Source organism: Pelodiscus sinensis, chromosome 21 (genome assembly GCF_052426305.1).
Source record: "Pelodiscus sinensis isolate ZL-2025 chromosome 21, ASM5242630v1, whole genome shotgun sequence".
NCBI classification, from domain to species: Eukaryota; Metazoa; Chordata; order Testudines; family Trionychidae; genus Pelodiscus; species Pelodiscus sinensis.
Window position 1 is genome coordinate 11,148,077 of NC_143072.1, and position 13,802 is coordinate 11,161,878.

At 47.3% G+C, this 13,802-nt stretch overlaps 1 protein-coding gene across 3 annotated transcripts in view; it reads left to right on the forward strand.

The window, feature by feature from the left end:
- The window catches only part of AP2B1 (adaptor related protein complex 2 subunit beta 1), a 103,691-nt gene that overhangs the window by 19,691 nt on the left and 70,198 nt on the right, over positions 1 to 13,802 (forward strand). For all 3 annotated transcript variants that reach the window (XM_089772151.1, XM_075905003.2, XM_075905002.2), the window contains exons 6-7: positions 11,671 to 11,861; positions 13,121 to 13,342. In XM_089772151.1, coding sequence (XP_089628277.1) covers positions 11,671 to 11,861; positions 13,121 to 13,342 — 413 coding nt within the window. The remainder of the gene's footprint in view (positions 1 to 11,670; positions 11,862 to 13,120; positions 13,343 to 13,802) is intronic.

The following is a 13,802-nucleotide window of genomic DNA, read 5'->3' on the forward strand; positions in this document are numbered from 1 at the left end:
TCTACACAGACATCAAGAACCATTAGCACCTTCGTTGGTTGGTTGATAATGTGTGAGCCATCCGATATCCCCATTCATACCATTTGCATAAGAATTAAACTTGTGAATGAAGTTAAGTTCCAACCCTTCTCTGTGTATTTGGCTTGTGGAATAGGTCTGAAACAAAATGGCGACTTGGAGATCCATTAATGAGTGTCCAGGAAGATTAAAGTGTTCTCCAACAGGTTTTTGTGTGTTGCCTTTTCGGATATCTGATTTGTATCCATTAATTCTTTCCCGGAGAGAATGTCCAGTTTGGCCAATATACATATTGGCCAGTATACTTTTAATGTATGTTTTGTTCTGTCCCGAGTGTCACATGACTATTGAGGTTTGCTTGGGAATATGGTGTCCCTGCCATACGACTGGCTTTCTCCTTTGAAGGCAGAAGGAGAACTCCCACCTTCTTGTAGTTGATGCTGACAAGGCTCCATCTAGGATGGGCTGTGAAGATATTAGATTCTGCTGTTTAGTTCTGCTTGCAGGCTCTGATCTTTCACCAGGCATTAATATGCCTTTTCTTGCTCCATCTGCCACCTTGACGTGAAGGAACCCCTTTGGTAAACAAACAGTCTGCTGTTACGAACCTGAGCACAGTGCAAAATTAAATGAAAATGGGAAAACACCAGAGGACCGCAGCAAATGGGACTTGTGAATAAACTGCTTGCAAGGAGGGTGATTTGGGATGCTGGTTGGTGGGGGAGGGGTGAAGTCTGCAGCATCCGTGCTCACCTAAGACTCACCAAGTGAGCAGCCCAGAAATGCAGTGCCCCAAGGGGAGAATGCGTTGGTTTGACTTAAAGCCTACATGTCACACGTGGTGCTCTGATCAGGGAGGGGTTTGAATTGTGTTTAAGTATATTGGATTTAGGGGAATGCAGGTACTTAGGCTTTGTGTAAGGGCTTGTCTCCTAAAGGTGGACAGTGTGAGACTTAGTGAGCTATTTGATAACAGTTGAGGAACTTTAAACTTCGTGAGACCCTATTATGCATATGGCAGTTACACTCCAATCTCCTATGACTGGGCATGGGACCATTGGAAATTCATCCATCTTCCTGACAATCTTTTTACTCCAATGCAGGAGTTGAGTCCAAATCTGAATTAATATATTTGAAAACTAGAAAGGACTGTTGTGACATCTAGTCTGATTTGCTGTATATCACACGGCATAGGATCTCTCCTGCCCTCCTCCCCCCAAAGATTCCTCTTTGAACTCTAGCATATCAATGGTTAATTAGCCTCACTGCTAAAAATTTCATTTTCTTTCCAACCTGAATTTGTCTAGCTTCAAATTCCAGCCATAAGCTGTTATACTTCTGTCTGCATGATTGATGAGCCCATTATTAATGTTTTGTTTCCCACCTAGCCACTCACAGACCATCTAATACAGATTACGAGAGTCATCTGTTTCCTATTCAAAAAGGACAGCTCATCCCCGTTTCCTGCAGTGGGAAATTGAGTGGGCATGTAGTAGCAAAACTGCTAGCCAAGAGTTGTGTGTGTGACGTTATTTCTGGTTCTGGGTACAAACCAATATTTACTAACAAGCTTTTTCTCTATGATCTGATGCCCTAGCCGATTGAAAAGAGATGCTGCCAGGAAGGTCTCATTTAAACATGCATCTATTTGTAATTAAACAAAAGACAGCAGTCAGCTAAAACCAGCACCTCTCCCTACAACGGGGTATCTCTTGTATACAGTGGTGCAGCCAGCTGGCAATAAACCTTTTTCTTAACTCATTCATGTTTTCATTCAGATAAGAGTTCTCCTCTGCTTTTGAGAAGGTATGAGAACATCACACATCTGCCACTTGATGCAGGGGGAATGTTGAGTTTTCAGTAGGAAAGCCTCATTTCTAATGAGTTATTTTCAGGCAATGAAGAATAGAGCTATCAGAAGCCTGTATCCCAAGAAAAGGGAAAAAATTTATAGGCAGGTGTTTTAGACCAAGCTGAATGACCAAGCATCTGAGAGGTGATTAAGAAAAAGCAGAAAGTGGAAGATGGGAGGGACCAGCAAAGAAAGCTACCTTATTGAGGTTAGAGCATGTAGAGACAAAGTGAGAGAGGCTAAAAGTCAGGTAGAGTTGGACCTTGCAAAGGGAATTAAAACCAACAGTAAAAGGTTTTATAGCCATATAAATAGGAGAAAAACAAAAAAATGAAGAAGTGGGACCGCTAATCACTGAGGATGGAGTGGAGGTTAAGGATAATCTAGGCATGGCCCAATATCTAAACAAATACTTTGCTTCAGTCTTTAATGAGGCTAATGAGAAGCTTAGGGATAATGGCAACATAACACATGGGACTAAGGATATGGAGGTAGATATTACCATATCCGAGGTAAAAGCCAAACTTGAACAGCTTAATGGGAGTAAATCGGGGGGCCCAGATAATCTTCATCCAAGAATATTAAAGGAACTGGCACATGAAATTGCAAGTCCATTAGCAAAATTTTTTAATGAATCTCTGAACTCAGAGGTTGTACCATTTGACTGGAGAATTGCTAATATAGTTCCTATTTTTAAGAAGGGGGGGGAAAAAAAGTGACCCAGGTAACTACAAGCCTGTTAGTTTGACATCTGTAGTATGCAGGGTCTTGGAAAAAATTTTGAAGGAGAAAGTAGTTAGGGACATTGAGGTTAATGGCAATTGGGACAAATTACAACATGGTTTTACAAAAGGTAGATCGTGCCAAACCAATCTGATCTCCTTCTTTGAGAAAGTAACAGATTTTTTTAGATAAAGGATACAGTACCTCATGGGGAATTATTGGTTAAATTGGAAAAGATGGGGATCAATATGAAAATTGAGAGGTGGATAAGCAACTGATTAAAGGGGAGACTACAGTGGGTCATACTGAAAGGTGAACTGTCAGGTTGGAAGGAATGTTACTAGTGGAGTTCCTCAGGTCTTTTGCCCCAATACTGATCCCTATCTCGCTTTAAGATTAAGCTAGATGGGTTTATGAAGGGGATGGTTTGATGAGATAACATGATCTTGGCAACTAATTGACCTTTCGCTATTGGTGGTAAATAGGTCAATGGTGGGATGGTAGGAGTTACTATAGAGAACTTTTTCCTGGGTGTCTGGCTGGTGAGTCTTGCCCACATGCTCAGGGTTCAGCTGATCGCCATATTTGGGGTCGGGAAGGAATTTTCCTCCAGGGTAGAGGGTAGATTGGCTGAGGTCCTGGAATTTTTTCGCCTTCCTCTGTAGCATGGGGCACGGATCACTTGCTGGAGGATTCTCTGAATCTTGGGGTCTTTAAATCATCATTTGAGGACTTCAGTATCTGAGATATAGGTGAGAGGAAGGATTATTCCAGGAGTGGGTGGGTGAGATTCTGTGGCCTGCATTGTGCAGGGGGTCAGACTAGATGATTATAATGGTCCCTTCTGACCTTTAAAGTCTATGAGGAGTGAAAGAGTCCTCCTTCCAGCCGAGATGGCATTTTGTTGCAGAGCTGTAATCAGAGGCGTCCCAGTTGCTTAGGCAAATGTTAATCATTCCAACTGGATGCTGCATGGAGTAATAACTCCATCTTGGGCCTGCAGATTGCCTGGTAATTGAGGAAGGATTGGGTTGTGTGTATCTCAATCAAGATACCCCTCATTAGGATGATGTTTGGCTGTAAATTACAGGGTGACTTTGGTAGGAGCAAATATTTTCTCTTAGAATAAAATCTCATTATGAAAAACTTGAACAATAAATAGTCTAGTAGCACCTTAAAGACTAACACAACATGTAGATGGTATCATGAGCTTTCGTGGGCACAACCCTTAGTTAATGGATTTCCACTCCATACAGCTGAATGCAGTGCTTTGCGTGTTCAAAAGCTTCAGGGGGTAGCTGAGTTAGTCTTTAAGGTGCTTGTGACGTAGTGGGGGTACTTGCTGGGCTGTGGTGACCTCTGCTGTCTGGAGCAAGACCCATCAGGGAAAACCTTATTATGCAAAGGTACCTTACTGGTTGAACCAGCCTACCCCCCATGGGGAGAAACAAAGGGAGGTGGAATGCTGCCCTGGCTGGGGGCAGGGCTGGGAGAGGTAGAGTTAGTTCCTGTCTGGAAAGCAGGGGAGAAGGAGCTGGGGAGGGGGGCTGGGACTCCCCTATCTCAAGGGGGGCACTGAGGCCTCTTAGCCCCAGTTCCTGTAACCAGATTACATCTGTGCTATGCTGTATCCTGGAGGAGCAATAAACCACCCTCAATTCCACTGGCTGGTGGAGTCTGTTTGTGCCATTTCGGGGTGCAGGAGACGGGGGACCCCCAACGTGCCGTCACAGTGCTACTAGGCTATTTGTTGTTTTTAAAGTTTTTCCTGTTACAGACTAACAAAACATTTAACAACCAGCCTGGCCCTGATTATGAGGTTCTTTGAACACTTGTAACAGCTGTTAGATTTCAGGAAATATAAGTTTATAAGGATGTTATGAAGGCCAGGACTTCAACAGGGCTCAAAAGAGCCAGATAAATTATGGAGGTTAGGTCCATCGATGGCTATTAGCCAGGATAGGTAGGAATGGTGGCCTTAGCCTCCATTTGTCCGATGCTGGGAATGGGTCATGGGAGGGATCATGTGATCTGTTCACTCCCTCTGAGGGATCTGGCATTGGCCACTGTTAGAAGACAGGACACTGGGCTAGATGGACCGTTGGTCTGAGCCAGTCTGGCCACTCTTATGTAACCTGTTAATGACAGCCCAGGAAGGTGTTCTTCTAGTGAACTTCTTTCTTTTTGGACATGGGATGTCACTATTGAATGTTCTCCTGAAGTTTTGAATTGCATGTCGAGAGGGGCTGATTACCAACCTTTTTGATGTTTCCATGAGCACAGTAGCTTGGTTTTTTTTGACTTTTGTAAATGTCTTGGAAATTAATAGCTGTACCACAAGGTGGCAGCTTTGTACTAAAGTGGAAAATGGACTCCATCTGCTTGGTAGCTGGTTCTCTTGGAGCTCATAACATAGAGCTGGTCAGTTCTTTTCAGCACTGTAAACATTAAGGGAAAAGCACAACAGGATGCCCATCCTCATTCTTTCATTACTGGATCTAACACTATTGTGCTCTCGTCTATGGATTCCTATAACTGTTCTCTGCAGGCATCTCCCCTACGCTTGATTTGTGCCGACTTAGTGCCTCCTCATTACTTCATGCCCTCAAGTTTTAGTATTGAACACTAGTTTAGTCTTGCAACAGCTCTTCAGTCTTCAATAATTCTTAATGAGCTTTTCCAATTAAAATACAGTTCTGCTCTGTAAAAATAGCATAGCAGACTTCCGTGTTTATCTCCTTTTTGCATCCAGCTTGTCTATTGCAAGATGAATGCCTCCCCTTGGTGTCCCTAAGCAACTCAGTCCTGGGCCAGATACAGCCACACTGCTCCTGCAGAGACTAATGTGCTTTGGGTGTGAAGAGGAGAATGAAGATCTTCCTTCCATTATACCCAGGAGTCCGTTGCACACACCAGAGGAGTGCTGTTGCTGGATTCCTCCTCAGCAGAGATGCCCCAGTCTTTCAGTGTTCACCTGTGTTGTCAGAGGTTACATTCATGCCTCTCTGAAGAAAACAAAAATGCACAAACCCTGCAGTGTTCGAGTGTAGGTGGGTCCCAAGGAGAAGGTCGGGAATGTTAGTCAGAAATCTCACAAACTGGAACTCTGCACCAAGAGGCCAAGGAGAAATGTTCTGTGCTACATCTTTTTCCTTGTCCAGTGCCAGATGCCCCCTGGGATGTCCACATTTGGTCACACCTTTGTGGTGAGGCTAGCAGTGCAGTGCCTCTCTGTATGCTGCCCTTCCTCTGTCCCATTTGGGCTAAAGGAGAGCTGTCCAAGCTGGTTCTCAGCAGCTGAGGCCAAAGGATTGCCCAGTCGAGGTGGAACTGAACTGTTGGAGTGGCAAAGCTGAGGGAAACTCCCAGAGGCCTTTGCTGAGAGCACACAAATGAATTCTACTGTCTGTTGTGCTCCCGGCTCCACTGAGTGAGCAAGACAGGGACTGGGGATGAATCTTAGTTTTTCCTGTTGTGCTTTCCCTTCCGATGGTAGTGGTCATGCCCAACCCTAAAGAAACAAATCCTTACCAGGAAATGAGATAGTATCTGTGAGCACTTAGATGTGGGCTTTATCATCACATCAGTCTTTTATATTTTTTCTATAACATCCATTGGCGCACAGCTGCAAAGTGGTGTACACAATCCTATACCTTCCTGAAGCAGTGTACCCCTTATGGCACCTTGTGCCGTTCAGATAACCAGAGCACAGATGAGTGATGGAGGGAGGATGTTTCCTATAGTGGTGAGCAGCCTAGGCTAGTGACCGGGCCGCATGAGGGGTCCTCGAACGCAATGGGCTGCAAGATTGTCTTAGCCCAGCGGGTCTCCTAAGACAGCTTTGCTAACTGCGTTTGCATGCCTAAAATTTGTGGGATGGGTCGACTGATTTATAGCAGTGCTGTGATCGGCTGCAGGGGCAGCACACAGCTCTTACAGTCAGTATTGTGTGCAATCAGCACGCATCTTGCTTTGCGTGCTCTGGCTTTACGTGCGTGTCACTTCAGTAATTCCAGTGGGAGGAAATCAACAGAACCTGGCAGCCCCTGTGCATGGGCAACAGTAAACAAAATGCCTTGTGGGCCACACAAAGAACCCCGGTGGGTTGCATGCGGCCATGGGCCACAGGCTATCCACCACTGGTTTACTAAGCAGGAGTGTGTAGCTAATGATGTAATAATTCAGAGAGCCCGGAAGCTAAGAAATCGGCCACTTGGCTGTGTTGCATTTAACTGACACATGCAAATCGGACACCGTGCTGGTTTTAAATGGGTGGGGATGAGGGAGAGGGGAAGCGTGGATCATAGCAGGCACTGAATATTTATAAAGGTTAATTGAATATTCATATGTGCTGCCATGATAGGCTGGTCTTCCTGTTACTGAGCAATAATTTAACACCTGATCCAATATACTCCTTGTTTGTTATAGGCTGGACCGTTTACCTTAATGGCTCGTTCCAAGAATGTCCATCAGAGCTCTAACCTGATGATGGATGTCTGGCCTGTATTTTGTGGAATGGAATGGCCTTTTTTCAAACATCCCACTCTCCCCACCTCTAATATCATCAATTCACAGACACTTACCTTCCTTCCTCCCCCCCCCCCCCCGCATCTCCCTCCTGTTCTGAAATGTGATTTGTCCTTTTCATATGTGTTCATTTTTTTAATTGTATCCTTTGGTATATATGGTTGTGACTACTTTCTTCCCCTATTTGATCTGAGGAAGTGGGTCTGGCCCACGAAAGCTCATCATCTAATTAACCATCTTGTTAGTCTTTAAAGTGCTACATTGTCCTGCATTTTGCTTTTTTCAACAGTCTGCTGACGTTCCCCATGGCATACATGTGATAGAAAATGTCACCCTTCTTTTAGTTTCTGGGCAGCTTTCTCTTCCTCCTGCCAGCTTGTTTGGATGTGAACAGTACCTCATGCCTCTCTTAAATGATTGCGCACTTGCATGAGGACAGTGCTAATCCTTTTGCCATTGGATGGCACCAGAGGGAGCAGCTGCACGGGAGGGAAAATGGTGAGAGGAAGCTTGGTAGCAGGGTTGGGGGAGGAATACTTGAGAGTAGGATTGGAGATGCTTTAGTGGGCAGTATGCTAGGAGGGTTTGTCTCACAGCAGCCCTGGCAATCCCAGGCTTCTAGCAGCGCTCTGTGTTCTCAGCACACTGTGCTCGCTGCCACGCCAGAGAAGCAAATGGTTCGGGGTTAACATCAGCGTGTGCGTCCCCAGCTAGTGTCTCTGCAGCCAGCAAAGAGCTGTTCATCAAGCAAGGTTTGGAGCTAGGGAGCGAATCTGGCTGCTCGTCAGGCTTCCAAAGCCCCCTCTTTCCCCAAAGCGAGATAAGAGCATGAGGTTTGTCTGGCAGAAAGCAGCATGCCAGCTCTGCCTGGAGGGAGTGGGAGCCACTTAAAACAAAGTGTGCTCCAGTATGCTAAAATCTAGCACCTCTTCCTTCTCTCCCTGACCCGCTCCCCCCAAAACCACCCCACTGCCTCACAGTAAGGGTGCTTCAGCATGCCTGCCGAAACCTAGCATCATCACTCCTCTCCTCTCCTCTCCTCTCCTCTCCTCTCCTCTCCTCTCCTCTCCTCTCCTCTCCACGCTCAGCCCAAAAAACTGGTCCCACGGCCCCAGAAAGCAAGTGCGAGGGTTTGTAATGGTGACCCGAGAAGTGGAAAGCCATTCTCAGGACTGGATGAAATACTGGTCACTTGTCCATCCAAGCACTTCTGATGTTCAGTCACTGTATCTGGGGAGGGTGAAGGTTTCCCCAACACCCCAGAGGGAGTCCGTGGCCTTGTTAAGGTTGGAACTGGGAGTTAGGATTGAAAATTACTTCAGGGCAGTGCTTGGCTTGGAGCTAGAGGTCATACGTGCACATCTTGTAAATAAACTGGATGAAGGGCCGAAGGGCCTTAATCTGTGCTGCCTGGTTTGGCCACTTGGACCATTTAACTTGGCGGTTCCTGGCCCTGTTGCACTGGAGGCAGATTGTTTTATTCGGGTGCGTTGTAGGATAGGACCATGGCTGCACTGTCCATGTGGCAGTGGTGCTAATGCCACGCCAGTGTAAGCAGCATGGAGCTGATGCTCCAAGGATCTGGATGCTTGCTCTGATACTTTGAGGCTGCTTCGCCATCTCCCAGCTGAGAAATCAAAGAGCGTCCATATTCTGTGGCTGTAGGGATGATCTTTCAGACACGTATCCATGCAAGTGCCAGGAGCCTCCCTATCAACCTACCCCCAGATGGGCGTCTCCTGTAGTGAAACACACACACTGCGTCTGCCCCAGAGACAGTGCCAGGAGCTCTTTGCATGCGGGGAAGCTCCATGAGTCCCCTTCACCGTTGTGGGGAGGCTGCTGTACATCTGGGAGGGTTGGAGGGAGCTGTGAGGACAGCCTCCTTGCTGAGCATTGGCTGCCTTGCTCTGCCTATAAACCAGCCAGCCACATCTGCCTGGAGCTGCTTAATCTGTTCACCTGCTTTTCTCAGTCATCTTGCTTGTTTTAATGAGCTGGTAAGTGGAAGATTCCTGTTTTAAGCAGCAGAACATTACCCTTCATTAGCTGCATTACACACTTGGTTTAATTTCCAATTAGCCTTAGATAATAACAAAGTAATCTGATTGCTCATCCTGGTGAGCATCCTGTCTCCTCCCCTGCTTTATCTCCACCCCTTGCCATGGAGGTTGGCCAAGACAGACCTGCTCTCTTTCTGCCCCCTCCACCCTGGTTAATATATCCCCCTCTGCCATTTGCATGGAGCTGAGCTGCCAGAAGGAACCGTTCACAAATGCAGCATAGCTGTTTACTGCAGATTTCTCCAGGGCCTGGTTGAGCCTGTTACATTGGCTACAGAGAGACTCTCTCCCTAGCACTGTAATGTACCGTGTATGTTTATGATGTTAAATACTTCTTAACAGCCTCCAGTATGGGTTTTTTGAAGGCGCTTCCATGATGTAGCTATCCAGATCCCATTGGCATGCCCAACTTCCTGGGAGGGATCCTCATCTAAATGCCAAATTATCACCGTTCAGCCAGACTCTGTTATAAACCATGTTTGCTGCATCTGCCTTTGAATGGTGTTTAAATGTGACGTTTGCCAAAAGCCAGGTGGCAGGGTGGAGACCAGGGACTTAGTCTGGGATTAGTAAAGCAGAGACTGAAGCCACATTTCCCCACGCCCAGCGTTCATCCTAGTTGTGTTGTGTATTTGACGATGGAAGCGTGGGTCCTGAAAGAAAGCTGGTACCAATAGGAGCAGCGAGTGGGGGGCATAGCTTGGGTTGTAGAAATAAATTAACTAGTGTGAGGCTTGAGCAGGGGGTCTGAGGACCTGTCTCATTAGATCAGAGTGGCATTGGCAGTCACATGGGTGATCCTTTCTTGGTTAGTGATGAAGAATTGCTCAGCTAACAAAATCAATCTAAGATTTTTTTTTTAAGCACCCGGCATTGTGACCTCTTGAGCTGACCTTCAAACTAGCTCCCGGACATGTGGGTGTATGCTGGAATTGTGGAACACTGCTCCAGAGTGACAGGTGCTTTATAAAACGTTGGCAGCATTGTAAAATATTTGCAGTACTTGTGTCCTTTTCAGAGCAGCATCCAGGGGAACCTAACGAGACCCTCCAGGCTTCTCTAGAGGTGGTCCTGTAACCAAAGGTCACACTAATTAGTCCTGGGATCCTGTGGAATGCTTGAGCAGATGACCGTTAGAGGCGGATCCCTGCCTGTGATGGGCATTGTTGATACTATTTTCGTTAGAGAGAGAAAAGCACAATTCATCTAGCTCCCACAGGGCACTTTTCATTAATGGATCACCAGGTTCAGCAGCATCTGCATTTTACAGTGTTGCGTAGGGTGATATTGGGGAGCTCTGTGTTTCGCTCCAGCTTACAGCGCCATGGCACCCAACGTGCAAACCTTACAGTGGTGGCTTTTTTTGAGCTATTACATGGCTGTTGTGTATTAAGACTCTTCCTGTGGTGTGGGGTTAGGATTTATAGCTCCAGAACTCCCATGATCCAGAGGAGGAAGTGTTTTGTTCCCGTCCAGTGAGCTAGCGTTGTGAATCATCATGAAGTAACATCCTTGGTGAATGCTGCTGCAGTGGGCTGCAAGTCCCACCCTGTGCTTTGGCAGTGACCAGGTGTAATGCACTATAACTAGACCCTGCACAGCAGGCAGTAGACAAATGACTACACTGGGAAGGACTTGCAGGCAGGGATGGTGCTTGTCTCTTAAGCAGTTGGGAGAACCACCTGCTTCCAAATCTGCAAGTTGCCTCCTTCCACATGGGGTTGCATGGCAGATCGTCACCAGGGTAAGGGGAAATGTTGCATTTTTCAGTAAATGCTTTCACATAGGAAGACAGTTCTGTAGATGCTCTAGCTTCATCCGGAGGGCTCAGACTGGGGTTTATAGGGTTAAGTGATGAGCCTGGGCTGTAACGTGCACAGTTACACGATGCCCTTCTCTCTTCTTCACACCCCCCCCCATCCTGCACTGCTTCTGTATCAGAGGCAGCAGCGTGGGAGGGGACAGGAGGCTTCTCTGTATCAGAAGCAGCGGTGGGGTGTGGCAGCTCTGTGGGAGCCCTTCTACGTGGCTAGCTGGCTTAAGAGCTGGCTAGCTGGCTTAAGAGCTGGCTCCCGGCACACACTGGTTCCCACATTGCCACCTGCAGCATGTGGGGGAGGAGATGGGAGGCTCTGCTGTGGCCCTCAATTGGTCCTATGCTTTATCAGCCATGGCCTCCTAACAGCAATGCTGGGGTGTCTTCTCCCCTCCAGATGCCCAGAGTGTTTTAGGAGGGACTACTGCTTTGGGCAGCCCAATCCATTGCAAGACAGCAGTGAAACTTTGGCTCTCCCATGAGCTGCCGCTGCTCTGACAGATTAACGCGGGTCTCAACGAGGTTTGGTGACAGCTGCTCCTTGTGGGTCATGATATCAAGGCGAAGTCTCCATCGCACGCCAGCTGCATAACCTGCTCTGTGTCCAGCTAATCCCCTGGGTCCTGAGCGATGCACTAACCGGGAATGCCTCTCTCCTCTCCCTCGCCTAGGTGGTGGCTAATGCTGTGGCAGCCTTGTCAGAGATCAGCGAGTCGCATCCTAACAGTAACTTGCTGGATCTGAACCCTCAGAACATTAACAAGCTACTGACTGCCCTGAACGAGTGCACCGAATGGGGCCAGATCTTCATCTTGGACTGCCTGTCTAACTACAACCCCAAGGACGACCGCGAGGCTCAGAGGTATGTGCAGGGGCTCACTGCCTTCGCGCTTGGCCAGTGGGCCTTCTGTACGGCCAGCACCTCTCTGAGGGTAGCAGCCTAATGGAATAAGCCTACGATAGCAGAGCCAGGCTTCCAATAAAGTAGTCTGAAAAGCCACAAGGGTCAGCTATTCCAGGTATTTCACACGGGAGAATCCACTGCGAACTGCTGCCACACTGCACAGACCCCACCGCTCTGCGTTTCCCAGACCCCTACAGGGCTTGGCTCTTCGTAGCAATCCATGGATCCAGCAGTGGGGTCAGTCAAGCCCTGTGGTGTGGTGGCAATTGGTGCATCCACTTAACCACAGCACAAGCTGATAGCACAATGCCACTTAAAGGAGACATATTAAAAAATCCCCCCTCTCCCCATGCCTTTCTGCTCTTTGCATGTAAAGGAGGGTCTGAAGGACTTGTTTTGTTGTATAAAGCTCCTTGTTTTTTCCATAGGCTGGAAAATTCTATGGTGCCAAGAAAACTAGTCTAACTTATGGCATCCCAGGACCGAAGATAAAATTGAGGAATGAAATGGGTTTCAATCACTGCTTGAAATGCACTGGTTTTGATAATGCCTCTTTAACTTCAATGTCTAGCTTCATGAGAAGAAGAGCGTGTGTCATATTCATCCCCTCCCCATCCCCTCACGTTCTCCAGTCCTCCACCAAAACCAGGAAAGTCCAACCTCTTCATCCATCATATTGTGAGGGAAACAAGCAGAAACAAGCATTGTGTCTCTCTCAAAAAAAATTCTGTGTCCTTCATAAAGAAGCTAAAAAGGGCACAAGCCTAGTGTATTTTAAATCCTGTGCAAGCCTCATTGAATATGCTGGGTTTCTTCTGTGCCTGCATTATTGAGGCAGAACAGATAATCCCCTTCAGAGAAAATCTGTAGGCTGTTTTACTGAATTTTCCCCTCGTTCTTGATGTTCTAAGATTTCCTTGTGGTGAGTCAGCTCTTAATGAGCTCTGGGAACCTAGAGAGTTCTCTCAGCCCCAGGTCTGTGCACTCCTAGCTTTACCCAAACAGGGCTGCCTGCTGAATAGCTCTGACCCTGCCCCACTCCCTCTCTGCAAGTTGGGGTGGGGAGCTGAAGGTACTATAAATGCAGTTCCTGACTTCTGGTTACCAGGGGTTACTTGCCAACCCTGGGCTCCTAGGTCCTGTTGTGTGCCCGATGGGACCCACAGTCAGCAGAGCTCTTATGGGAGAAATTCATTGTCAGTCTTTTCTGTCTCTAGCATCTGTGAGCGGGTGACTCCCCGGCTGTCTCACGCCAACTCGGCCGTGGTGCTTTCAGCAGTGAAAGTCTTGATGAAGTTCCTGGAGCTCTTGCCCAAGGAGTCCGACTATTACAGTATGCTGCTGAAGAAACTAGCCCCCCCACTCGTCACGCTGCTCTCTGGAGAGCCTGAAGTTCAGTATGTTGCCCTGAGGAACATCAACTTGATTGTGCAGAAAAGGTATGGCCCAAGCACTGCTCTCAGGATGCGGGCTGGGGATTGGCAGAGTTAATCCATTCCAAAGTTTCTCTGCCTCCAGGCATGCTCATTTTGAGGACCCAACTCTGGTTCTGGCTGAGGAGTTGCTTGACTAGTCTTGTTTCCTGTATCTTTGAACACACAGTTGTTGGCTGGCGTCATTGACTGTTTTTACAGCTGATTCACTCTACCGGCATCACTGTCACGTTTCTGCAGCCAGCAAGATATCTTGGGGAAGGGGGACACATTCCTTTTGTCCCCACTCCCTGCTCTAGAAACACAAGACAACCCTTTCCCCCACTCTGTCTAAGCTGGAAGAAGGGGATTGACATTTGGTTCTCATGTCTTGATGATGTTGAAAAGATGGGATGAGTGTGGAGTTGGTGTATTTGGGGAGAGGGGCTAGATGCTGATGTGTAGCCACTGAAGGAGAGGATCTGGT